Source organism: Piliocolobus tephrosceles, chromosome 4 (genome assembly GCF_002776525.5).
Source record: "Piliocolobus tephrosceles isolate RC106 chromosome 4, ASM277652v3, whole genome shotgun sequence".
Taxonomy (NCBI): Eukaryota; Metazoa; Chordata; class Mammalia; order Primates; family Cercopithecidae; genus Piliocolobus; species Piliocolobus tephrosceles.
In genome coordinates, this window is record NC_045437.1 from 1,156,248 (window position 1) to 1,183,319 (window position 27,072).

The window sequence follows — 27,072 nt, forward strand, 5'->3', positions numbered from 1 at the left end:
TTTGTTGGCCACGTGGGCATTTTCCCTTGCTGGCAGTCATTCAAGGTTTCTGTCCACTTTTCTGATGGGGTGTCTGCCTCTTCCTTATGGACTTGTGGAGTTCTTTCTACATTCAGGGTGTAAGTGCCCCTCCCTCACCCGCTCCCTCAGTCACTCCCTGAGTAAATCACTCAGTGCGAGGACCCCGTGTGCACCTGCAGTATGCTATTCTGGTTGCCTGCAGAGCCTGCAAGCTCGCCAGCAGCCAGCAGGCATGGGGCTGGCACCGGATGCCATCTATAGTTCACATGCCAGAGAGGCGGGATCCCACATGGGGGTCCTCACTCCTCCCTGCTCGGGAACTGCTGTGCCTTTGTTTTGGGACTGGGGGAGGTCCTCAGCTGGTTCTACCCCCAGTGCCCTGATCCTGGGTCCACCTGTGACCGGTCCCTGCAGACTCCATACCTCTGAGAAAGGCTTCAGTGGCATGGGCCTAGGCTGGACCATGACCCACTCAGCAAAGCCCAGCTGTCTCTGTGACGAATGGCCATCTGGGCCGGCCCCTGCTGCTGAGCTGCTGGGACCACAGGCAGAGGAGATCCACCCAGCCCCAGAGCCCACCTCTCCAATTGCCGGGGCTTAATACGGTCACCCATGATGCTGTCAGAGTCCTTCAAGTCTCAGCCCACATAGTGACTTATGGTCACCCACATAGTATCTACCTGGACCCCAGACCTGAGTGGTCAGCAGAGATCACACCTGGGGGCTCCAGGTGTGAGCTGTTAGGGCGGCACCTGCAGCAGGGGGGTGTAGCCGCCCCTGAGGGTAAGGGGCATCCTATGTGACAACGGGGAGGGTGGGGGGCACCAGTAAGGCTGCAGGCAGATTCAGCCCTTGTAGGCAGCACAGCACTTTTCCTGCCACAGAGTTCACACACCCACCTGAAAGGCATGAGCGTCCTTCCTGTCCACATGCAGCCACGTGCGTGTGGCACCTGCTATGATGCAGCAGTAGCAGTGCCTCACGTGCTGCTGGGCACAGAGCCCTCGGTGTGGGGTGTGCCCTCAGGCAGTTCGGGGCAGGGCTGCAGGTGGGGCTGGCAGTAGTGACACTTGTCTTATCACAGGTCACTGCCTGGAGGGGTGGCTGCCATGCTATCACAGGTCATGCTGAGGGCATTGGCATTTACTCCAAGCACCAGGATAACTCTGGGGTTTCCTTGGGATGTGGCCTGATCTGTTGGTATCTAGAAGAATCCTTTAGGCCACAGAACAACGAAAGACGCTTGGACTGAGGGCCAGGAGCCACTAAGATCTGGGATGGGGCTTGGAAGAGGCTCTTGGGTTGGGCAGCGGCAGTGGCCAGGCAGTATGGTTGGAGTCTGGACATGTGGGGAGCCCACAAGAATGTTGACAGGCAGGTGAGGGGCTGGGGGACAGTGGTGCAGGATGGCATGGAGGTCCAGCCTGAGCAAGTGGGCACAACATAAAGCAGGTGCCATGACCTGCCACAGGGGACCCTGCAGGAGTGTGGACCTGGGTGAGGGTCACCACTGCACCCAACACTGTGTGGGAGCCCAGGGAAGGGGAAACAGGTCACACCCAGCACACCTTCATGGGAGCCTGGGGAGGGGGGGCAGGTCACACCCAGCACACCTTCATGGGAGCCGGGGGAGGGGGGGGATGGGTCACAGCCAGCACACCTGCGTGGGAGCCTGGGGAGCGGGGGCAGGTCACACCCAGCACACCTGCGTGGGAGCCTGGGGAGGGAGACGGGTCACACCCAGCACACCTTCATGGGAGCCTGGCGGTGGGGGCAGGTCACACCCAGCACACCTGCGTGGGAGTCCGGGGAGCGGGGACAAGTCACACCCAGCACACCTGAGTGGGAGCCTGGGGGTGGGGGCAGGTCATGCCCAGCACACCTGCGTGGGAGTCCGGGGAGCGGGGGCAAGTCACACCCAGCACACCTGCGTAGGAGCGTAGTGGATGTGTTACCTCTAACATCTAGGCTTTAGGGGAGGCCAGAAGGAGAGATGGGCCAAGAGGCATCAGGTGAGGAAGGTTTGCTTGGGTGGGCTGGGGTGGGGCGGAAGCTGACCTCAGGGTGTGAGCAGGTGAGCTCAGCCTGTGTAAATGGATGGCGCCCAGCGGAAACAAGGCAAGGAGGCTGAGGCAGTTTTTCCATTGTGGACGTCTTTTATTGTGCTTAGGGACCCACACGATGCTGACTAGAGAGAGGTTGACAGACACGGACAACACCTGGGTCGCTACACGGAGCCCCTCCCCAGGAGGCGATGGGGAAGCCGCCCTGCTTGTCCCTCCCCAGGAGGCGACGGGGAAGCCGCTCTCTGTGCTGACTGCAGCGGCCAGAAGGCGATGGGGAAGCCGTCCTCTGGGCTAAATGCAGCCACCTGGCAGTTCACAGGCTGACGGCTCCCACTGAGCATCACACTCCAGCCCCTGGAGCCCACGTCCACTTGCAGAGAACAGCCATGACTGGCCCTGCACGGACCCTGCCCTTGGGCAACACGCAGGCAGGCCCACCGACTCGAGGCACGAATTCAAACCGTGGCATCCACCTTCCCGTCAGTGGCAGAGGGCAGCGCGCCGTGGAGAGCAGCTTTTGGCCCACATCCTTCACTCAGTATTGCTAATGATTCTTGTAAACAAAAACTGCAGTATCAGCAGACAGGTTTGCAGATACTGCATTCTTGAATTTGTTTTGATTCACAGGTAAATATGATTTTAAAAAGCCATTCCCAAACATAAAAACTGTTGTTACTGATGTGACATGCACCTGAGAGAAATAAAATTCCAGTGGGGTCCCTTCCTGGAGGTCATGGCTCAAGGCCAGGCAGAGTGTGGTCTGCAGGCTGCCTGCGTGGGGGCTCTGCATGCGTCCTGGGGTAGTACACGCTCCTGCGGGGGCCCTGCATGCGTCCGGGAATAGGACATGCTCCTGCCAGGGCTTTCCCTACACTGAGAGGACCCACAGGCTGCCCGAGTGGCAGTAGCCTGAGCTGGTTTCAAGGAGTTTTATTTCTCTCTGCTACAAGAACATAAACAGAATTTCCTGGTGAGACGTACCAGGACCCCTGTCCTCCAATGCCTCTGAACAGACTGCGATGTGTCAACTGAACGCTCAGTTTACAGCCTCTGCTAGGAGCCACGCGTCAGGAAAGGACTTGGCGTGAATCCATGGTTTCCTCCATTTCACCTTCTGCACAGCTAAACCAAGCGGAACACTTGGCTTTTTAATATGGGCAAAGTAAATGGTCTAGGAAGCTACTGTGAGCACAGGGATTCTCGGATTCTCAGCACAGGTGCGTCTACAAGGATCGTGATCCCCGCCTGAGAACACAGTGCCCCTGGGGCGGCCTCGGAGCCGGAAGCAGGGAGCAGGGAGGGAGGGAGCCAGTCTCACACAGACGGCATGAAGTTAGACATTTTTCTGCCCTGCAGGGACGGGAATGGGGTGGACCTCACTGCACAGATCTACGTCTTTATTACAGCAACACAAGACACGGCGAGGTGCGCTCCCGGCACGGAAAGGTGTAAACAGTCAGAAGAGAGGAGTCTTCTGCTTGGTTGTTTGTGTTTTCAGTAGAGGTTGAAGAGTAGAAGTTGCCCTCCTTTCTCTCGAAACTCAGATTTCCTTGGTTTGTTCGTGTCTCTCCCATTGCGGGATGACTTCCCGGGGTCTTCGTCTCTGCTCCCTCTACACCTTGAGCCAGTGGCGGAGCTGGAAAGAAAACAGGTTTATTCCGAAATGGAGAGTGTGGCTGCTGGGAGAAGGGCAGCCCTGGGGCGATGCCCCGTCTTGTGGCTAAGAGCAGCTGAAGGCAGTGAGCAGCCTGCAGCCTCCCGGCCACGTGCCCTGGGAGAGGGGGAGGCTCGTCGGGGGCCGGGACCAACACGCCCCTGACGGGTGCCAGGGATCCGATGCCTCACTCAAACTTCTATAAATCAATGATTACTTGATTTTTTAAAAAGTCGTGAGACCGTGGTTGCCGTGGTGGCCGTGGTGGCCTCTGGGGCATATTGATCAGCTGCTGAGTCTGAGAGATGCCGGGCACCCTCAATCCGAGGCTGGTTCCAGATTGAACCCCAGTGACTCGGGTGTGACGTGGTGATGTCACCTCTCCCCCAGGTCGCGCCACCTTCCTGGGGGCCTCAGATGCTCCATCCAAGTGACAGGCTACCTCGGCAGCTCCGTCTTGCCCTCTGCGACCCGGGCGGGCGCAGGAGCCGGGTGTCCTGACTGCTCAGGCACTGATGACATAGACAAGAGCAGCTATTTAGACCGCCAGCAAATGTCATTGCCTGCTATTATGCAGCCGTTAGTTCAGCCTATTTGTGAGCACAAGCCCCTCGATAGCACTCAATGGCAAGAAGTGTGCTTCATAAACATTTCCAAACAGGGGCACGCAGGGCTTGCTTCTGACAAAACCGTGCCAGCTATGGAAAGCCACTGAAGCTACCACTGGCCACATCACAGGTTCCTCCGGCCCCTCCACCGAAAGCCTGCAGGGACCTTCTCAGCCTGGGTGGGATCACACTGCAGGCCAGGGGTCTACTGGGGGCCTGGAGCAGCCACAGTTGACGCCAGCACAGGCAGCATCCAGGTGCAGCTCGGGGCTCAGTGAAGGAAGCTGGGGCAGGGAGCCCAGCCGGGACCCACAGCCAGGGGTGGCCCAGCGGCCAGAACCCTAGAGCAGAGGTTCTGGGTGGCAGCCCCACTTCAGGCCAGCGATGAAGGAGCCATGCTTGGGACTCCAGCTGTGAGCCCCGTACCCCCGGGGTGAAGCAGTTCTCTGCCCTGCTCTCTGACAGAAGCAGAAGGTTCCCCTCTGGAGGGAGGTGTGCTTGGGGGCTCCCAGATCCCCACAGATTAAGATCAAGCCATAAATGTAAAGTGAAGACTAGAAACAGAAGACAGCAGCCCACTCTAAGTGAGTCCCCAGAAACCAGACCTCAGTTTGATCCCAAAGGACCGGAGCTGTTGCAACAGATTATAGGACGGCCACATAGGGGACCCTTGAAAAAGTGACACACGCACATCACAGTGATGAGAATTTCACAAGAAACAGCAGAGCACAGGCAGCTTCCAGAGATGAAGTAGAAAAGAGAAGGGCTGGGATGCTGAACCGGGGCAGGGCAGTGGGAAGCAGAGCGTCCATAGCTGAGCTATGGTTTGTTTACGTGACGGACGGTCAGGGACCTGTCACAGCAGGCGAAGCATAGCTATGGACACAGACATTTCTGACCTAGACAGTATAACAGGGACCGAATTTACTCTACTGTCCGAAACAACCCCCAATCAAACAAAACACATGCACCAATGGCCTTCCAGACTGTGGACACCAGACCATAAGGGTCAGTGGTCCCTGAGGGAAGTCAACAAGGAGCCCCCCGCTGCCACCCTGCTAGCTGCCTTGAGGGAGTTTCCAGATTGCAGCACAGCGAGGGTGCAGCATGGTGCACTCCCTGGGTTGAGAGGCTGGAAAGGAGAACGAGGGAAATGGAAGTGGCTGCAGTTTGCAGGCCAGAGCACCAGAGAGGAGGTGGCCACACAGAGAGAAGACCTGGGACAATGGCCCAGGACCCCCGCTGAGGGTTCAGTCGAGCACACCCGCTGTGTATGAGGAGGCTGGAGAGAGAACCGCGGACAGGACCAGAGGGAACCACCTCTGATGCCCACACAGGGCTGGGCACAGTGCCTGCTCCCCCAGCCAGGAACAATCACGATTCTCGGGAATTTGCGTGGAGTGTGCACAGGGTCTTGCTTCAGTAGGGGTCGGTTAGGGCTACACCAAATGCTGAAGCCAAATAATACACTTTTTAGGAACCCAGGAATATCTAGAGATGTAACAAATGAAATTGTAAGAATGGCAAGGGAAAGATCAAGCTAGACTCAGAGACTGATGGGTGCAGGGCAGGCCGTTTCCACAGCGTCTACTTTTCCTGCTGTGGGCTCACAAGGGTCTGTTTGTTATGTGGACAAATTAATAATTTAAAAATGGCCACATGTGGATTAATGATAAGAGTGTGCTACTCAACTGTTCACCTAAGATTCGAATGAAAACAGAATCTAAGTGAGGTAAGAGACCTGGAGGACCCGGGGCAAAGTGGATACACCAGAGCCTCATCATGGAAAACACAGAAAGGCAGAAGGCAATCTTTCAACGTGTGGCTGCAAAATTCACAGAATGACAAGATTTGTGAATCCGCAGATCTGGCTACACAACATATCCAGATAGGATAAATAAAAAGAAACTCAGGTCCCGACACTCCACAGTAAACCCACAACACGGAAATTACAGGAAACTTGGCCATGTGCAGGGGTGAGGACAGAGCTCACCACAGAGCAGGCTCACAGGTGCACACATCTCAGCACAGCCACGGAACACTGCTGCCTCCAAAACGCAGAGATAGTCACGGTCGGCCTGGACCCCTGAGCCCACGACAGTGCTTTCGTGAATGAGAGCAGCATAAAGACGTTCCCAGACACCAATAGTGAGGGAGGTTAGCAAGAGACCTCCTCACAGGAATGTCCGAAGGATGCTTTTTGAAAAGCAAGAAAATAGTCCTAGAAGAAGAGAAGTCGATAACAAAAGTATGGAAACCAATAAACACCAAGCATGCACATTAGTCCAAGGAACAGGATGAGTCCATACAAAATAGTAACAGCAACGAGAACAGTAACAGTGTCTAATAACAGTGGGTTAAAAAGACAGAAATAGTTCTGAGCAATCATGGCATATTCATCAGTAGGAGGAAGATTTAAGTCCTCGTAATGGGATGGGGTTAAAATACGGTTTAACTGTAGAGTTTAAGTGAAATATGTATGGTACAACCTCAAGAGTAGCTATTAAAAGAATAGAATAAGGCCAGGCACAGTGGCTCACGGCTGTAAACCCAGCATGCTGGGAGGCAGAGGTGGGCAGATCACTAGTCAGGAGTTCAAGACCAGTCTGGCCAACATGGTCAAACCCTGTCTCTACTAAAAACACAAAATTATCCAGGTGTGGTGGTGGGCACCTGTAATCCCAGCCATTGAGAGGCCAAGGCAGGAAAATCGCTTGAACTTGGGAGGTGGAGGTTGCAGTGAGCAGAGATCACACCACTGCACTCCAGCCTGGGTGACGGAACAAGACTCCATCTCAAAAAAAAAAAAAAAAAAGGAATAAAGTATATAAGTTCTAAGCAAGTAGAGAGAAATAAACAGAAAAATAAAAATGAGTGAACCAAGAAAGAAAACTCAATCTATAAAAAGGCAATAAGGGAGAAAAATAAACACTAAAAATGGGACAAATAGACTAGAAAGATAGTAGAATCAAGTTCGAATATATCAATAATCACAACAAATGTAAATGGATTAACCTGCCCAATTGTCAGAGTGAAAGATTCTAGGTATATTCTGGGTTTGCAAAAGACACTTAAATCTTAAGATCACTGCAAAGGTGAAAGTTAACAGATTGCAAAAGATATTTCAGGCAAACTCAAAAGACACCTGGTGCAACTGTATTCATCCCAGACAAGTCAGACTTTAAGACCAAAAACATCATTAGGGGGTGAAGATGCGTTCATGTCAGCAGGAAGAGATGGTCATTCCAGACATGGATCAACCTCAGAAAACAGCCTCAGACTACAGACAGCAAAACTGAATAGAACTGAGGGGAGCAGCAGACAAATATACTATCGAGGAAGAATATGCCACAGGCATCTCTCAATTACTCACGGTCAAGCACCCCTAAAATTGAGAAAGTGTAGACAACGTGGGTAACACAATATACAAGCCTACTCAAATTGACTGAAGCAGAACTGTGTATTGACAATTAGAGAATAGCACATTCGTCTAAAAGATGTGCAACGTTTATCAAAGTGGATCAGGTGCAAGGCCCTAAAGAAGTCTCAATACATTTTATTTTATTTATTTATTTATTTATTTATTTATTTATTGGTTTGTTCATTTATTTTGAGATAGAGTCTCGCTCTGTCACCCAGGCTGGAGTGCAGTGGCGTGATCTCAGCTCACTGCAAGCTCCACCTCCTGGGTTCTCGCCATTCTCCTGCCTCAGCCTCCTGAATAGCTGGGACTACAGGGGCCCACCACTGCACCCGGCTAATTTTTTTTTCTTTTTTTGTATTTTTAGTAGAGATGGGGTTTCAGGGTGTCAGCCAGGATGGTCTCGATCTCCTGACCTCGTGATCCACTCACCTAGGCCTCCCAAAGTGCTGGGATTACAGGCGTAAACCACCATGCCCGGCCAATACATCTTAAATAATAGGTATCATGTGTGTTTGAGAACAATGAAATTAATTTGGAAATTAAAAACAAAAAGATGAGTAAAACATCCCCATATATTTGGCAATTTAAAAACAGACTTTTAAGCACGTTATAAGTTGACAAAGTCACGATGAAAATTAAAATATACTTAGAACTAAAATATAAAGAAAAATGCTATGTAAAAAAATGTGGAATGCAGCACATGGAGTATTTTGAGTGAAATTCATAGCCTTGAGTGCTTACATTAGAAAAGAACAAAGGATGAAAATTAATAATCTAAAGTCCAAATTAAAAAGTTAGCAAAACTATAACAGAGTAGATCTAAGAAAAGCAGAGGAAGAAATGATAGAAACAGTAGCTGAGATTAATGCGACAGGACGCACAGCAAGAATCCCACATGAAGTCAAATTTGGATATATGAGAAGACTAGCAAGATCCTATACAAAGTGTAAGACCCCCAGGTATAGGACACTCAGAGGAGAGAGGCTCTGGTGGAGCTGGACCGGAGGCCAGTGGAGAGGGGCTGGCAGCCCCTGGACGGATGGGGTGGGATGCCTGGACACTCCTCCTGTGTTTGGAGCAGGCAAGTCACTGAGAGGACAGAGGAAAAGGTGCCAAGGGAGGGAGGCGGAGCCCACACCAGAACCTGACTTGCGGGGAGGAGGAACAAGCTGGGCAGATGTGTGCCTAGAGGCGGCTTCTCCCCACTGCCTCCTGGCCTGTTCCCTGCTCAGCATCTTGTTCTGCCTGACATCACCTCCCACCTCCCAGGCACATGGTGCCCCCTTCCTCTGCCTGCATCCTTGCTCCTGCCCCATGTGCAGGTCCATGCTGAGCTCCTCAGGCGTGAGCTCATGAGACCCCTGCTGGGAGAACTGTTTACGAGGACGAGGTGCAGAGAGGTGGCCGGAGGGAAGAGGCAGGTCCGAGGTGGGGGCCACGGTGCCTTCCACACTATGACCTTCTCTCCCCTTTGCTGTGCATTGGACTCTGCTGTCGGCATTAGGCTGACTTTAGTGTCTGGAATCAGGTTGGAGCTGAGGCCGCTCTGGGGTGGAGGAGGACACTGCCACAGGCCCAGGCTCCTCTCCTGCTGGCCAGCTCTGTGATCTTGGGCACATTCCGGGGCCTCTCTGGGTCTCAGGGACCCTTGTATAGAGAGAGTGGTGGGCTGCCTCTTAGGGTTGTGGGAGTAAAAACACATCAAGTGTTTACTCTGTGCCCTGGGAATGCACCTGCTCCACGGCATGCCATGAACATGTGCGCACACACGTGGAGGGCTCCCAGGGTGCAGGAAACACCTGGCATGACCATCCTCTCACTTGAAGCCCGCCCCAGGCTCCCAGGCCTCTCCCAGCCCCTCCAGGGCTCCCTGTGGCTCCCTATGGCCAGGCCCAAGCCTCCCCTCCTGGCACTGTCCCTCGTGCCCCCATGAGGCGGGCGGGTCCCTTGCTGGTCCTTAAGCTGGCTCAGCCGGCCCCACTGGGGGCTGCTCCCATGGTCTGGGACATGCCCAGGTCTTTGTAAGAACCGTGCTTTCCTCAGGTGTGCATGCAGACGCACCTCCCGGGGCCTCCGCATCATGCGCCCCCCGTCCCAGGTGCACGTTTCCATTGTCGCCTGCCACCGCCGGTGGCCTGTCCTCATAGAGCGCATGCTGGCTGAGTAAATGAATACCATCTACACCAGCCTTGTCTACACCAGCCTCGGAGCCCTCTGGGGGCTAAGAACACTGAGCTTGGGATCATTCTGAATTCCCCTGAGAGAGGCCCAGCGGGGACCGTGACCTCACCGTGAACTGGCGCACCTCCCCTCTGTCCACCAGCTCGCGGTCCTTCTCGGGCGCGATGGCGTAGGCCAGTTTCTGAAAGAGAAGGAGAGTGCGGGGGCCAGTGCAGACCAGCACCCACTGCCAGCACCCACCACTGACTTACACTGCCAGGACCCTCACCTGCCAGCACCCTCACCACCAGCCTTCCTCACCTGCCAACGCCCACCCGCCGGCGTCCACACCACCAGCGCCCACCACTGACTTAACACTGCCAGTGCCCACACTGACCAGACAGCGGTCAGGCCCGAAGCCGACATCCTGACGGTCCCCTTAAAGTCTAGTGCAGAGCAGGACATCAGCATTTGAGCCTTCGCTTGAAATAAAACATGGTCCTGGAGATGGCCCTTGTCTCTAAGTCATCACATGTGCCAGGCTCTGAGTAAGAAAGTGCTCACACCCAGGTGGGCTGCCTCGGGGCCACCTGCAGCGGACCTGTTCCAGGAGCACTTGCTTTTTGTCACCTGCAGCTCCTGGGAGAGAATGCGGGACCTGACTTTCTTTCACTGCGGCAGCTCCTGGGGCCTGGATGGCACCAAGTCCTCCCAGAGCAGGCGGCATCTTCAGGAGCTCACACTGGGAGACCTGGATGCCTGTGTCTGGATCTCTGAGGCCAGGTGACCTCTCCCAGGGACCCCTGTGTGTGGCTCCACCCCATGTCATCACCACAATTCCACTTGTACCTGGCTCAACTGCTGAGGTTTTACTTGGCTTATGCTCAGAGTTTGGCTGTGTGAGGGGTAAAGGCACTGGCTATTCAGGCCCACCAGGCTGCAGGTGTCCTCCAGCTCTGTGCTGACCTGGGCCCCACCCCCCAAGTCCGTCCAGCCTCCCAGAGGAGCCCTTCCCTGCAGGGACTGCCTGGCTGCCTGCTCTTCCCCTGCGCTGGGTCCTGGCAGGTCAGCGCGTGGGGGTCTGAGAGGGACCGTCCACAGCAGGGTGTCATCAGCTTTCCTAGGGCCATGGCAGCCCCAGAGCCCCTCCCACTCCACAGAAGCCCCCAGCCACACACTGTGCTTTGCCTGCACTGGACCCTGGCCTGGCTGGGCTGCTGGAGAGATGGGTTCAGTGCCAGCCTGGCAGCACCTGCACATGTCTGAGCCCAGGGGACACCGTGTGGCCCTAAGGTGGAATCCTTGAACACAGCAGGTGCCACTCTAGGCTTTTGCTGCCCAAGGCCAAGCCAGTTCTTTCTGAGAAAGGCTGGGATTTAAGGAAGCAGCTTCCGGGAGCTCCCAGTGGTGGTCTCTCAGGTGAGGGCAACCCTCTTCCAAGGAAGGCGTGTCTTTGTCTCTTCCGGGAACCACAGAGCCAGGGTGTTAAAGGAGGACCCCGTGACTGGTCCACCTGCCTTTCCTCCACACAAAGGTGGCAAAACCAAGCAGAGGAAAGGAGGTGCGTGTCAGGGACTCCACAGAGCTTCCTCCACTGCCTGGGGCTCCAGCTGCCCCTGTTCAGCCAAAGTGGGGCTTGGCCCTGGGGGGCCTAAGTCACCCCTGATTCTACCGCCCTCAGATGGCTGCTGTGTCTGCCCCACCACACACTATAGTGTGTAGGCATGCATGCACTCAGTACACACAGACACGCATGTGAGCACAGACCCAGGCACACACACACGTGCACATGGAGACAGCACATACGGATATACAGTGGACATACACACAGGTACATGCACACATAGACACACACACGTGGACATACATAAAGACACACACATAAATACACATATGTATACACACCCATGGACACAGGCGTGCAGGTGGACACACACACACACTGTTGTGGTGGCCACCTCCAGTCTCCTCCTCTTGGTCACAGATGACCCAGGCAGGTGAGGACTGGGGCCGTCGACACCTTTCTGGTGGCTTTGCACTCAGGTGAAGGCGCCGCGTCCAAATACCCACCTCTCGAAAGGACCCAGGCAGGCTGCAGAACTTGTAGGCCGCATAGATGGGCACCATGGCCATGGAGGACGTGGCGATGACCCAGCCCAGCGCATTGGCCCAGTCGGGGAAGATGTAGGCTCCGTAGTGGGGGGGCCTGAAGGTCACGATGCTGACCACGACCACGAACTGAAACCAGCAGAGAGAGGTCAGGCAGCTCTCAGCCGGCGGTGCCAGGACAAAGCAGGGATGGGGCAGGCACTTCATGGCAGAGGGTCTCTCAGCCCCTACAGCTGTGCACGTGCAGAACCCGGCCAGGCCTGCAGACATGGCAGCTGGGCATCCCAGGCAATCCATGTCCTCCTGAGGCATGATCTAGCCTGTCCTGTCCTATCCTGTTCCCTCCCCTCCCCTCCCCTCCTGCTTCGTCCCCTCTCCTCTCCTCCCATCCCATCGTGTTCTGTCCCATCCCATCCTGTTCTATTACACCAGATCCTGTCCTATCCCGTCCCATCCCATCCCATTCCTTCCTGCTCTACCCCACCTTGTTCTATTCCTTGCTTGAAATCACAACAAACACAAAACTGGCCACCAGCCAGTCCACTGAATCTATGATCCATGGCCTGAAGACACAACTGTGACCCATGCGGGACCACCCGGGCCACCCGGGCTCCGTATCTCTACTCTTTCTAGAAGCAAATCTGATGAAGTCACAGACCTGTCTCAGAACCACCACCACGAAGGTAACACAGAGGGTGGCATGGATGCCACTCGGAGGGGCAGCTTCCCCCTCTCCAGAGGCTTCTCCTGAGGCAGCTCATGCATTTGTTCCTCCATCCACAAACATGCACCGCCATCTAAAAAGATCCTCCACGTGCCTCCACATGCACCTCACGCCTGAATGTGTTCTGTGCACCCACATGTGTACTGCATGCCTACACGTGTGTTCTGTGTGCCTGAGTCCTTCCCAAGGAGACAAGGGAAGCTCTGTTAGATGTGGTTTATGATGTAGCTTAAAATGCATTTTTTTCCAAATTGTCCATTTTTCCTCAATTTCAGAAAAGTTAAAACATCCAAGCCTTGCACCCGAAAAGCATGTTGGATGCATGTCTCATGCCAGTCTCAGCATCTTCTTCACGTGCTGCTTCGAGCCACCCGCAGGTTTGGAGCCGGGTAGCGAAGGACCGGGATGGGGGTTGGGGTTGTGTCTGTCACGTGACCAAGGCCAGGGTGGGCAGCCATCTGGCGAGCAAAACCAGTGTCCTGGAGCATCTGGGATTGGGGGGCTGCCTCCGCTGCACAGAAAGCCCTGAGCATGCTTTAAAGAGCCACACGTGCATCCCTGGACATGTCGGTCTTGCATATCTGACATGTAGGTATGGCTGTAACGTGCTTTCTTGTACTGTTCAACTTCTCGCTAGAGACCACTTTTCTTAGAAAGAACTATGCCTCCCCAGGCCACAGTCTGCCCATGTGGGTTGCCTTTGCTCTGGCATAATTTCCCTTTAGCAGTGCTGCGGCGTCATCTGCCACAGAGTCATCTGAACAAGTCTGGAGCGTGTACACCCCTTACAACCAGAGGCCAGCACACGCCAGAGGGCAGGGGACTACACCACAGCCTGAAGAAACAGATGATAATACAGACACTGTTTTTCTGCTAAAATCAAAACTTCATAGGAATTGCACTGTAATACTAAATATAAAATGACATAGAGCAATGAAATGGTCATGTTTCTCTCAAGTTGGCAAAACGAAGTCCTGTTTCGTATAGTTTGTAGGTTTATCTAAAACTGTACAACATGTGTTTCTGAATGAAGTTCAAAGATTTAGTCTAAGACCAGTAGAACATTTTATCTTCTAAGATCGAGGTCAGCCCTCTGGGCGTTAAGAGGAGACACCCCCTGAAGGGGAGCCGACGTCCTCATGCAAAACAGCTGTTTCAACTAAAGGCGGGGGAGAGCGGGAGGTGGGCAGGAGGCTGACTTTCCGGGAGGGCTTCCTCACTTTCCCCTCTGAACAGCCGTGTAGTCTGTGTCCTGTTAAAAGGCTGCCCCGTGCATCCAGGAGCCTTCAACGGGAGCCTCACAAGCGCAGTTAACTGGGCTTGGAACACTTACGTACAGTCATGCCACGCGGCCTGGAGCTCAGATATGGTGGAATTTGTACAAGTTGCCAGGCTGCTTCTGTCACACTATGTCGAGCTTTTCCGGGATAGGGCCTGTCTCTCAACTCTTTCCTGTACCCTGGAACCTCTCTGCTTGCAACTACGGGGCTGTCCCACCTGCTGTGTGCAGGTGACGAGGGGTCTCCATGCACACAGGCCCTGCTGACCCAGGGACCAGCCTCGGTCCATGAGAGGGTGCGGCCTGAGTCCCCCGCCCTGTTCCAGACCCCACCTCGTGCCTGCTGGACTCGGGAGGTGCTTCTCTCTGTGAACAGTTCACGGATGCTCTGCTTATACCTGGACAGTTCTTAGGTTTCCTGCCCAGACCAGGCAGCACAGCTTTGCTTTGTGAGCCTCTGGGCCTCTGTGGTTCAGCCAGGGAAGCACTGCAGGCAATCCCTAATGGATGGGCGTGGCCACGTGCCAACAAAACTCTATTTACAAACACGGGCGTCCGACGGCCTGGCCCGGTGGGCCCTGACTTAGCGGCCCAGCCCAGATGATAGAAGTAAGTGCCTACTGGACGCAGTGATGCTGCTGAGCCAGAGGGAGGCAACAGGACAGGGCCGAGGTCCCTGCTACTCTCAGGGTCTCCAGCACTCGGCATCCTCTGTCCCCGCCACCCCGAAAGCTCTAACTTCAACCTTGATCCTCACGGGTAGAGGTGAGTGGATGGCCAGACTCACCTCCAGCTTCCCCTCCCAACACAGCGGCACAGCCCAAGTGCAGGCCTCACACGGACTGTGGCAGGGGTCTAACACCACCTGAGGTTTTCTTTGTGGGTGTAGAGGTGAGGGCAGAAGGCACCTTCAGGAAACTAGAGATGAGTTCGGGGACCGGCCTGCCCTTCCGGGCCAAGTCCTGAGGCCTCTGACTCCAGCCATGGTGAGCTCAGTCTCAAAGCAGCCTTTAGGGGCCCACCCCAGGCCCTGCCCGCAGCCTCCTGTGCACACAGTTTGCTCAAGCAACAACCCACATGCGGGCGCTGGACCTCGGGGCAGGTGCCAGAGTGGGGGCAGTGGGCAGCGGGAGGGGCAGGCGACCCGAGATCCCTTACCAGGAGGAAGCAGGGGCTGACCAGCTTCCAGCACAGCCGCCAGTACAGGCTGGGCCGCTGCCCGGTCATCTGCTGGATGTCATCGCTGAACTGCCCAACGCCTGAGGGGAGAAGAGGCGGCATCAGCGCCCATCAGGGCAGTGCATTCCCCTGATGCTAGACACACGTGGGGGTCCTTGCTGACTCCCAAGGGTCCCACCTACCGGCCCCAGGCTCTGGCTGCACCCAGCCTCCTGTGGAGGGGGCCGGGCCACACCCCAACCCACTGGGTGCCTCGCTGACAGGTGGGAGCCCACGTGTCTGCTCCACCCTGGAGACCCACCAGGAACAGCCGCATCCCCACAACAGCCCCTCAGGTCCTCCTCCTCATCCCACGGCTCTCCCTGCCTCCCTCTGCCACCGGTACTCCTGGTTCACTTAAAAAGATTGTGGCAAAATACATATAACATAAAACTTCCCATTTTAGCCATTTTTATGTGTAGAGTTCATAATATATTAATACATTCACATACTGTGTAACCATCAGCACCACCATCTTCAGAACTCCATCTTCCAAAATGAAATTCTGCCCCCATGAAACGCCAACTCCTCCCGACCCCCAACCCCCGCCAGGCCCCGGCACCATCTGCTTTTTGTCTGAATGAATGTGACTCTGGGGGAACCTCCCGTCAGTGGAGTCACGCGGCACGGGGCCTCTGTGACTGGCGTACTCCCTGGAGAGTGTCCCTGAGGCCACCCAAGCTGCAGCCACCTCAGCATTCCCTTTCGTTTTAGGGCCGAATCATATGCTGTTGTATAAGTATACTGTTACTGTGTCTTCAGAAAAGCTATTTCTAGAAACATAATAAACATTTTTTTCTCCCCAAAAGCAAGTACCAGCAGTCCACTTTAGAAAGGCCTATTTTTCTTTCACTGGTATCATCTAACTTCTAGGAACTGACCACAAGACCTTAAGAGTGATCTCTCCCCCCACATCTGGCCTGGTCTGTGACTCGTGTGCCCGCGGCTGATCTGCTGAGATCTGGGGCAAGTCTTGCAGTTGTCCCGCGTCCCCTCAGAAAGAAGCCTCCATGCAGAATCCCCTCTTCACACCCCACCCTGGCATCCGAGCTCTGGACATGAGAGATGGACGTGGGAGGCAGCAGGGATGCAGAGAGGTGAGGCCAGAAGAAGCCAAAGGGAGTGTCCCCAAGGCCCCTCAGCCCCCAGACCCTTCCTCCCCGGCCCCTGCTGGAGCAGGAGTCACAGCTCCATGACCTACAGGACCGCAGTGGGCTGGAAGCCCAACGTATTCCGACGCAGCTTATTAGAGCACAGATTTTGTTTCATTTAGATGAGAGGGGCGTGGATTTCTCTTTGGAAAAATAACACAGATCTCGGTCTCCGGATGCTCATTTCACCAGGGCCAGCTTCTCCCCATCTCCCGTGGTTCCAGAGGCCATGGCGCTGGTGAATTCGAGGCACTTTCTCCCTTCCTCTGTGAAGGTCTATGTTTTGTTCAGGGAACATGATAATGAAAGCGATAGACAAAGTATTGATTCTAGGCACTTGTGAAAGTACGACATTGATATTTCCCTTTTCTGTAGAGCAACACTGAAAACCAGCACTGAAAACAATGTTCTCAGAATAGGAGCTATTTCTCCTATTTGTCTCAAAGCCAGGGCGTTTATCTGGCTATAAATTCCATGGCTCTGCGGCAGAGAAAATGACCCCCTTGTTTGCTGGTGAGCTGGGCGTCCTCCAAAACCAGGGCTCACGCAGCACCACAGATGTTCAGCTGGATCCCCACATTTTTTTTTTATTTTTTGAAACAGAGCCTCACTGTTGCCCAGGCTGGAGTGCAGTAGCACAGTCTCGGGTCACTGTAACCTCCGCCTTCCGGGTTCAAGCTGAATCATATTCTGTCATAAGTACACCATCACTGTGTCTTCAGAAAAGCTGCAGCCTCCTGAGTGGCTGGGATTATAGCCGTGCACCACCATGCCCGGATAATTGGCTGGGATTAGAGCCGTGCACCACCACGCCCGGATAATTTTTTTTTTTTTTTTTTGGTAGAGATGGGGTTTCACCATGATGGCCAGGATGGTCTTGATCTCTTGACCTCGTGATCTGCCCACCTTGGCCTCCCAAAGTGCTGGGTCACAGGTCACCATGCCCAGCCTGCACATTCATGGTGAGATGCCCGAGTTCAGCCTTGCCACCTCCCTGGAAGCGACCTGGCCCGGTGAGTGGAGCTGGCACTCCGGCCCATTTTACAGAAGAGAGAACTGAGGGGAGTCGAGGTGACTTGTCCAGGTCAGCACACAGGGAAAGGGCAGCCCTGGCTCCAGGCTGGGTTTTCTGTTGCTGTTTAAACCCCTGGTGGACATCCCAGGACATAGCTGGGGCAGACCAACGGGCTGGCAGCTGCACCCATTGGAGTACCTGTTGGAGGGCTGCCCGCTGGTCATCAGGCCCTGACTGCTCTGGGACTCTGGTCAGCAGTCTAGGCCATGACGGCACCTTTGAAATGCACCATGTCACATCCCTGCTGAAACCCCCAGCATGGATCTGATTGTGTGGGATGGGCTTGCCAGTGCCTCTAGTGTGGAGGAGGCGGAAGACGCCCGGCCACTGTGAACACCTCTGACCACAGGGTGCGTCTTCTGGCTGCCATCCAAGCTAAGCACTTCACTGATCCCATCAAAAGGACCAGGGCCAAGCCTCTCCCCTGTGCAGAGCTGTGATGACCACAACCCAGGCTTCCGGCAGCTGAAAGGTGTTTCCTCACAGCGGCTTTGTCAGAAGGGGAGCGCACAGCCACCAAACAAGAGGGAGTTGGCCTGGCTACCTCCCCCCGGACTCACCGTAGAACCAGGCCACTCCGATGGCTTCAATGAGCACTCCAAAGAGGATGGACGTGCCGGCTGCAAAATGGTCCAGGAGTGTGAAGACGTAGATGCCACCCTGGAAGAGAGGGAGCCTGTGGACCTGCAGAAGGACTTTCCCCAAAGGTAAACCTGGCCTGGGACTCACTGTGCACACAAATGGTCTCACTCAAAGGTAAACCTGACCTGGGACTCACTGTGCACACAAATGGTCTCACTCAAAGGTAAATCTGGCCTGGGACTCACTGTGCACGCAAATGGTTTCACTCAATGCAAACTCTGGTTTGAGTTCCTAAAATTCAATCTGCATGCAGCTTCTTAGGGCCACGTCTATTACAAAAAAATAAAAATAAAAATGACCTCTCCTTTCCCTTCCCAGGGCTTCGTGTGCAATTAGAAATGAAGCAACCGCATGTGGAACTTGGCAGTGCCTCCCTTGGAGAGGACGTGGCCTGGGCTCCCCCTCCCATGTAGATAGGCTCTGCCACCCCCTCCCATGTACATGGGCTCTGCCACCACACCCCCAGCGCCCCCCAGTCCCCAAACCCTAGAGGGAGGCAGCTTCAGCCTTGGGCACTTCTGGGGGAGCTGTCCAGGTGCTGAAGTGACTCTGGGACCAAGCTCCCATGGGCAGTTACCCTGTGCACTGCTGTGAGTCATTTTCTGTGGTGGGTGGGGACACAGCTTCCTGAAAGTGCTGTGGTTCTGTCTGGCCTGACAGTCCCAGCCAGGGCACCCCGTGCCACGTGCTAAGGAGACATGACCAGGAGAAGGCGAAGCCAGCAAATGGTACGTACATTGGTGACACAGAACAGGGAGAGAAGGAAGGTCGCCAGGACGATGAAGAGCGTGAAGAGCTCACGGTGTCTGTGCAGCAGCTGAAACTCGTCGATGAGCCCGGTGATCACTGACTCCATACCGCCCATCTGCACACAGAGCACAGGGTTGGGCGGCAGGCTGGCAGCGCTCCTGACCGCAGCCTGGGCCAAGATCTACTTGTCACCCAGGGGACGCACACCCGGAGAAGGACATGGAACAGGGGGCGCACGGCTGTCCAGGGTGCAGGACACCTGGTAGTGAGGACAGCTGTTGGTGAGGGCTTCTATGGTGGCACAACCACAGGAGAGAGGACCCAGAGGGACCACTCTATCCACAGCAGGGGGTTTGCAGCCTCTTCAACGTCTCTGGGTGGGTAAGATGCAGTGTGGCTAAAACAACGCCACCCCGTCCACTGCTGCTGCACAGGCTCGGCTCAGCCAGATTTTCCTGAGCAAGATGCGCCCCCCACACAAAGCTTTCGGGTGCACCTGGCCCGGTCATTGGCTACACCTTCTTAATGGAGCCTTCCAACTCCAGGCATCCTCCTGTGGGATGCCATCCAGGCACCTGACTCCTACATAGTGACCTTCTTCACCTTGCTCGGTCTCGGTCCAGGCCCCCCCTTCATGATCCCATGTCAGGAACACGAGGCCTGTGGTCAACCCAGGAGCTGTGGCTGAGCTGGATAGGATATGAGTGGGGGCCAGGTGCATGACCTGTGTTTATAAGGAAACGGATTCTGGGTTCTTCGGTCCCCAGCAGCTAACAGGGAAGAAGGAGCCTGAGAAAGTCCAGCAGGCCCAGGGCTGATCAAGGGCTCCACCCGCCACCCCCAGCAGCTGGAGGTGCAGGGGCCACACACAAAGCATTCAGGGCCAGGCCTGGGGTTGGTGGGTGCCAGGAACTTCTGTTGCCCTCCTCATTCCTCATGGGGTCACCGAGGGTTCCAGGGAAAGCCATGAGATATGAAGGACCTGCTGTGTGCCCTCCAAGGCCCCACCACTCTGGTGTCCTGAGCCAAGTCTTTGGTGGCTGGGGCCCTGCTGCACATGCATGCATGTGTGTGTGCATGTGTGTGTGCACTTGTGTGTGCACATGTGTGTGTGCAGGCATGAGTGCATACATGCGTGCGTGTGTGTGCATGTGTGTGTGCGTGTGTGTTTGTGTGTGTTCATGTATGTGTGTATTCATGTATGTGTGTGCATGCGTTCGTGTATGTGTGTGTGCATGCGTTCGTGTATGTGTGTGTGTGTGCATGCGTTCGTGTATGTGTGTATGTGCATGTATGTGCACATGTCCAGGATCTGTAGGTGGCTCAGGGCAGGGTACACGGGTACCCCAGAGTAGAAGGATAAAGGGAAAGTTAAACTCCAGTCACCACTCACCCCAGCCCCAAGAAAGGTCTCCCAAATAATCGCAGGGCTCGCCCAAGTTGAGCACAGGAGGTCTGGGGGCCATCCGTGAGCCCAGGGATCTTGCCTGGCCCTGGGAGGGTAGGGCCCCCTCAGGTGGAAGGAACCCAAGTGCCGAGGACAGGGCCGGGTGGCAAGGGTTACTCACAGCACTGTCGATACCCAGGGTGAGCAGCATGATGAAGAAGACCACGGCCCAGGCCGAGGACAGCGGGAGTGTGGCGATGGCCTCCGGGTAGATGATGAAGATCAGCCCCGGCCCTGAAACAGAACCCGCCCTGCTTGCCACAGAGCCCATGCTGTGCTCTCCCACCCATCCTGCCCCACCCGCCCCAAGAGGCCAACACAGCCTGCCACAGGCCTATAGAGACGGGCTGGTGCGGCCCTGCTGAAAAGCCTCCCTCCTGTGCATCCCGCAGACCCTGGCCTGGGACTCAGGAAAATGGACACCCAGAACCGATCGGAGGGCTTTGGATGATGCCTACCACCCAGCAATGGAGCTCCTCCAAATTACCTGTGTCCTCGCGGGTTATGGGGGCGCTGGGAGAAGGAAGGGCAGAAACAAGGAGAGGGCAGGGGGGTTTCCAGGCTGGTCCTGCCCTTCATCCCAGGGACACCTGCTAATGTCCTTCTAGTTAGTTTTTCCTGCACATATCATGTGATACACACGCAGGCACATGCACGCACATATTTGTGCATTCAAACTCATCCATGCAAGAACACATCCACGTGCACACACACGAATAGACGCATGCACGGGCATGCACACACACACACACAAGAACACACACACATCACACATGTCCACACTATTCAGTAGCCTAATTTCTAAATTTAGCAAAACATTAGGGATACGTTCCTGACCTCCGCCTTCCAGGCACACGAGGAAGCTGAGGTCCTCCCACCCTCCCGTGAGGTTAGACATGGCTGCCCTTGGCCAATGCGCTGTGAACCCACGATGAGTGGGTCCCTGTGAGTGAAGCTCGGTAGACGAGTGTGTCCTTTACCACTGCCCCTGCCACGGCGTCCCGGAGGCCACATCGAGACAGGCTCCTATCAGCTGGGGCCCTGAGGGCTCAGAGGAGCAGCACATCCTGACGGATACAGGGGCTCAGATGGTGGCTTGGAAGATAAGAGATAAACCTGCAATCTTGCTATCCCTGCAAGCTAGGGGCACGCCAGGGTGAGGGCGGCATGGCCAAGGCGGAGGAGGTGTCCCCCACAGCTCTCTGGGGAGCTGACGCGTGCTTCCTGCTACGACCTGGATGGAGGTGGAGGGGATGAGAGTGTGGCAGGCACGCGACCAAAGTCAACGCAATTTGGTCTCCGATGACCCCAAAGTGAAAACCAGTCCCACAGGCAATTGACCATTGACCATTTCAGAAGCCTTGCATCCTCCACTGGCTGGCACGGTTTCCAGAGCCCAATCTGCCTGCAACAGGGTCCCCTGTCCTCAGCAGGCACGTGTCTGGCCCTAGCCTGCAGGAATAGGCCTGGGCCTGGTCTTTTAAATAATCAAAGGCCAGAGCCAGGGGCCGTTCCTAAAGGTCTTTCAGGGGCCTTACTGTCAGCCAAGCAGCGGGGTCAGACCTGGGCTCTCACAGCTCCCGGATACCCTGGTGGACGGGGACAGTGTCCACGTGGGGTGGGGGAGGCAGGCTTGCCTGAGACGTTCCGGGGCTTGGATGGTACCAGCCAGGAGCCTGGGAAGATATTCATCAGCTCGGGGAATGTAATGTCAACACCCTTGCCTTCGTTTCGGTACCTAAGTTAACATTTCACCTTGTTTTCTTGAGAATTACGCCTGTAAATGACATTTACTTTGCTTGTTATGAAATGCACAGAACATTCAACTTTATTTTCAGGGGTTAATAGAGGTTTCTGCAAACTATGCTAGTTATCATAATAAAGGGCAAAAAGAATGGAGAAAATGCATAAACGCAGCACCAAGTAAATTTCACTGCCCTGCATTTATATGCATGATGTTCCCTTTCTCTCGCTTTGACTGAATATTTTTTTCCTAGAGGAAAGAACACGGGATTCGGAGGCCCACCTCTGAGCTGCAGCTCCAGCCCCGACCCAGGCTTTCTGTTGCAAGCACGGGAGGGGCTTTCAGGTCTCCGAGCCTGTTCCTACCTGCGGTGCGAGGGTCCTAGTGCCTCCCTCTGTGAGATTCAGATGGGGTCAAGGCTGCCCCCGCTTGGTGCTTGTCGCTCCCTGCCCTCACTGAGCCCCAACACCCAGGCAGAGGTCAGTCAGCGACAACACCCACACCAGACAGGCTTTTCTGAGCACAATCATTCCTCACAAATGTAGCCTCCCCCCGTCACCCCCCACCCTGGAGAAGACAGTCCAGAGGAAGCAAGCATGGGAATGCAGGATGGGAGCCCACCCAAGCCAGGGGCCCGTGTCTGGAGAGAAAGGGCCTCCTCCACATCCGTGTGGCAGAGCAGGCCTGGAGGCAGGCGGGGGTTCTGCTGGCTGACAGAGACTGAGAAGCCTCGGGACTCCCTGGAGCTCTCGGTTGGCCCAAGTTAGGGCTGCCAATGCCACAGCTTTCCACTACAAGCACCAGAGCCGGGCAAGTGGCCCCAAGTGCCTGGACCTGCCCTCAGCCCCTGCATCTGTGCCCGTGCTGCCGGCTTCATCCTGCCTGGCACATTTCCTGCTGTGGCCGAGGCCTCCCCCCAACTCACCTGCGCCTGCCCAAGACCTGGACCCCTCCCCACCCTCTCGGAGACAACTCCAGGCGTGCAGGGACACTCAGCGTCATGCGTCGGCCTGGGCAGCAGGCAAGGCCACCCTGTGCTGGAGGCCTCAGGGATCTCCCGGCTGCTCTGTGGCCAAGCAGACGTTTGCGCCATCCCAGCCTGCCTCCAGGTGTTGCTGGAACGGCTCATTCCTCCCCTTCCCTGAGCTGCACGTTCCCACACCACATGGCAAGCAAACGTCTAGAGGGCCTCAGTGACAACATCCACACCAGACCCCGGTGGGTCAGCCTCATGTGGCATCTGCAGGGAGCAGCCGAGGGACCAAGGCACCAACTGTGCTGCTCAGTTGCATCTGGGCTTGAGGCTCCGCAGCCCAGGGTGGAGGGCCCGCGAGGGGCAGGGCAGGGAAGGCACTGGGTTGGGGGCAGGTCCGTACTGGGATGTGTACCGCCACCCTTCAAGAGTGAGGCAGCAACTCTCACTGACGTCACTCAGGGCCCGTGAGTCTCCTTCCTCTTTCACAAGGAAAAAGGCTTTGCTGAGAGCTGGGCACCGGCGCTACATGGAGCAGGCCCAGGTATGGCAGGAGGGGCTCACCGTCCTTGGCCACGTCCCCGATGGGCACGCTGTGCTTCTGCGCCATGTACCCCAGGAAGGAGAAGACGACGAAGCCGGAGGAGAAGCTCGTCAGGGAGTTGATGGAGGTGGTGACTATCGCGTCCCTGGAAGAACAAGACAAGCCGTCTCAGGAACCAGCTGAGCTGCAGCAGCTGCAATTTTCCAGTCATTATTCTTAATTTACTGTGTCTGGGGAAGGGGGCGGGAGGTCCTTGGAGGGGCCGCTTTTCCCAGTGAGCACGGCCTTAGCAGCCTGGCAGAGCTATCCTTGGACCACCTTGGCCCCCTGGCTGAGCTGCTCAAGGCTCAGCCATCAAGGCTCAGGGCGGGCAGAACAGACGACTGCCCCTGTGACCCGCGAGTCCTGCTGTGGGCGCCTCACCCAGGGCAGAGCTTCCAGAACCTCCAGGAGCACACACCTCCTGGGGACCTTGCTAAGATGCGGATCCTGACTGGGGGTGTCTCACGGGGTCTCAGGGCCTGCGTTTCCTGTAAACCCTCAAGGGTGCTGGTGCTGCGGGCCTGGGGCCCCGCTCTGAGGGCTGAGAAACCAGAGGGCTGGAGGCAAGCAAGGGAGGAACAGGGAGGGTGCTGGGGTCGGTCAGAGCACCAGCGTCCTCCTCCTGGACTCCTGTGTGGCCTGTCACAGGGGCGGAAGGACCCCACACACTTCATCGGCAGAGCACCTGGACCCAGGTGGACACAGGTGGGCTGCAGGCAGGGGCTGCCTCGGGACCTGCCTTCCAGCACCCACTCTCAGTGGAGCCTGTCTGTGGTCTCTCTGGCCATTCGGCTGCACACCACTGTCCTTGTACTTTTACTGTGTTTCTATCTGCATGATGTGGAAGAAAGTAAGCACAAGTCCATAAAGGTCAAAGAAAGCAGGTCCCAGATAAAATTCTGTTTCTGTTTTTAGGAGGATTTGGGGTCCACCACGGGGCTTCAGGTGCCTGCTGGTAACACAGGGTGCACATGGGATGGGGGGACACACTCAGGGAGTTGTGAAGCTGGACCCTGAGCGAGGGAGGACAGAGACGCTGCTGGGGCTGGTGTGAGGGAGAAGGGTGTGTCCTTGTGCCAGGAGGGGCTGGCCTTGCTGCGCAGGGTCCTCAGTGGGAAATCTGGCCGCAGGTCAAACCTTGGCAGGTCCCTCCCAGGAGGCGACACACCCACGTGCTTCAGTGCCTTCTTTAAAGTTGAAATCAAAATCGTGTTGGGAGCTCCCTCCCTGTTGCTTCTGTCTGAAAGGCCATGCAGCTCCCACACTTGCGGGTTCCTTTGATCTGCCCTGTCCTCATCCAGGAACGCACTATTTCTGGAAGTCAGCGACCCCACCCCAGTATCGATGAGGCCCCTGCCTGGCCCTGCTAGGGACTCACCTGTAGCAGTTGTTGGTGAACTTGTTGTAGCTAGAGAAGGCGATCAGGACCCCAAACCCCACGCCCAGGGAGAAGCACACCTGGGTGGCCGCATCGATCCAAACCTGCAGAGCCAGAGGGCAGTGAGAACCTGTCCCAGGAGAACGCAGGACCCGAGCACCCTCCCCATCCCAGCCCCACGCTGAGGCCTCTAAGCTCGACACCATCCTCAAGAAGCAAATGGCAGCAGCGCGACTGGTGGAAGACGCAGCCTCAGGAAGTGAACCCTCCCGGGTCAGCAGCCTGGAAGAGCCGGAGAAGCAGGGCGCTGTCTGCGTTCATTGATCTGGGATTCCCCATGGAGTGTCCGGGCAGTGATGCCACAGAACCGGAGATGCCCTGCTCCATAGCCCTCAGAACAGCACGGACCCATCCACATGCTGCATAATGGCGGCACCCTGATAGCCCTCGGAAAGTCATGAACTTATCCACACACGACATGCTGACGGCGTCCTGATAGCCCTCAGAACAGCATGGATCATCCACACTCACACCAGCCCTAGCGGAGTCTCCATCCTCCCTTGATTAGGGTCCGGCTTCACAACCCCCTGAGTGTGTCCCCCTGTCCCATGTGTGCCCTGCTGCATGATGGCAGTGCTCCGAAACCCTCAGAACAGCATAAACTCATCCACATGCTGCATGATGGTGGTGCCCTGATAACCCTCAGAACATCATGGGTCATCCACACGCTGCATGATGGCGGCTTCCTGATAACCCTGAGAAAGGCATGGACTCATCCACATCCTCCACATCCATATCCACACTACATGATGATGGTGTCCTGATTGGACACACACCAGCAATACCTGCTTCGTATTTTTCCCAAAATACCAGCAGTACAGGTGCACAGTAGCACCTGGGCATGGCCAGGAGCCCACCTGCAGCTTAGACGCTGGTGCTGTGCCTGCCTGACTTGGTGGATGGCACCCACGACTCTGGATGTGAAAGGAAAGGTGGGTGGGTCCATGATTGAACCATTGTGTATTTTAAAAACTCAGCCACAACCTGCTGAGGTGAGGGCACTGCGGAGACCATTCAGTGACTCACATGCCCACCTTGCCCCTGCCTGGGCCTCGGACAGGGGAGAAGGAGCAGCCAAACCCCCTTGGAGGCATTTGAGGGACTAGTCAGTCAGGGCTGTTCTTGCAAGTCCATGAAGCCCACGGTACAGGCCTGTGGGCCAGGATGCTGAGCCAGAGACACCAGATGCTCCTGCTGGGGAGGTCAGGTGGGCTTAGGGCATCCCAGGTCCCAGGTCAAGCCTGAGCTTGACTGAACGAGGGAACTGGGTGCTGCAGAAGGGGCAGGGCCCTCTGTCCATCGGGCAGCATGTCATAGCCTCAAGGCCACCCCAGGTCCTGGGACAGTGGGTTTGGGGACAGATGGCCAGGCCCTGCAGTCAGGGCTGTGCAGGTGGCCAGTGTCTCAGCATGAGGGGAGGAGCCAAGCCGAGCGTGGCTGGGTGGGCAGTGGGTGGAGAGGTTCATACCCTGATGTGGCTCCCATGCTGGTCATCAGTCACCTGCCTGGCCAGGTGACTGCAGGCTGGATCAGGTGTCACAGGGGAGCACCTGCCTCCTCCTCACCATGAGTTGTGTGTGCAGCTCAGGCCCCTGCCCAGTGCCACCCCAGAGCCAGTGCCAACGGCTGCCTCCCTGGGCCTCACCTCATGCACTTACACTCCAGGACCTGGAACTGTCTTTTCATTCCATTTCTTTCTTGATTTCTCTTCACTATACGTCAATCCATCATCTAGTATCTATCAACCACTCATCCATCTATCTATCATCTATCACTGTCATCTATCAATCCATCACCTGTCTATCATCTATCTGTCATCTCTATAATCCATGAACCATATATCATCTATGAATATATGAAGTACATGTGTGTGTACGTATCTATCGCCATCCATCCTATTGTATATTCATCCTATCTACCTACCTATCATCCATCCACCCACCCATCCATCATCCGTCCATCCACCCATCCATCATCCATCCATCCATGCTATCCAGCTACCT

At 55.7% G+C, this 27,072-nt stretch overlaps 1 protein-coding gene across 1 annotated transcript in view; it reads right to left on the bottom strand.

Moving 5' to 3' along the window:
• Positions 1-2,862: 2,862 nt before the first annotated feature.
• Positions 2,863-27,072, bottom strand: part of SLC6A3 (solute carrier family 6 member 3) — a 46,344-nt gene continuing 22,134 nt past the window's right edge. Inside the window, exons 6-14 of the mRNA XM_023195041.1 lie at positions 25,010-25,113; positions 23,610-23,734; positions 20,450-20,562; positions 18,868-18,996; positions 18,050-18,149; positions 15,204-15,304; positions 12,004-12,171; positions 10,064-10,135; positions 2,863-3,723 (exon numbers count right to left, since the gene is read on the bottom strand). Of these exons, the coding sequence (XP_023050809.1) occupies positions 3,700-3,723; positions 10,064-10,135; positions 12,004-12,171; positions 15,204-15,304; positions 18,050-18,149; positions 18,868-18,996; positions 20,450-20,562; positions 23,610-23,734; positions 25,010-25,113 (936 nt within the window). The 3' untranslated portion in view covers positions 2,863-3,699. The remainder of the gene's footprint in view (positions 3,724-10,063; positions 10,136-12,003; positions 12,172-15,203; positions 15,305-18,049; positions 18,150-18,867; positions 18,997-20,449; positions 20,563-23,609; positions 23,735-25,009; positions 25,114-27,072) is intronic.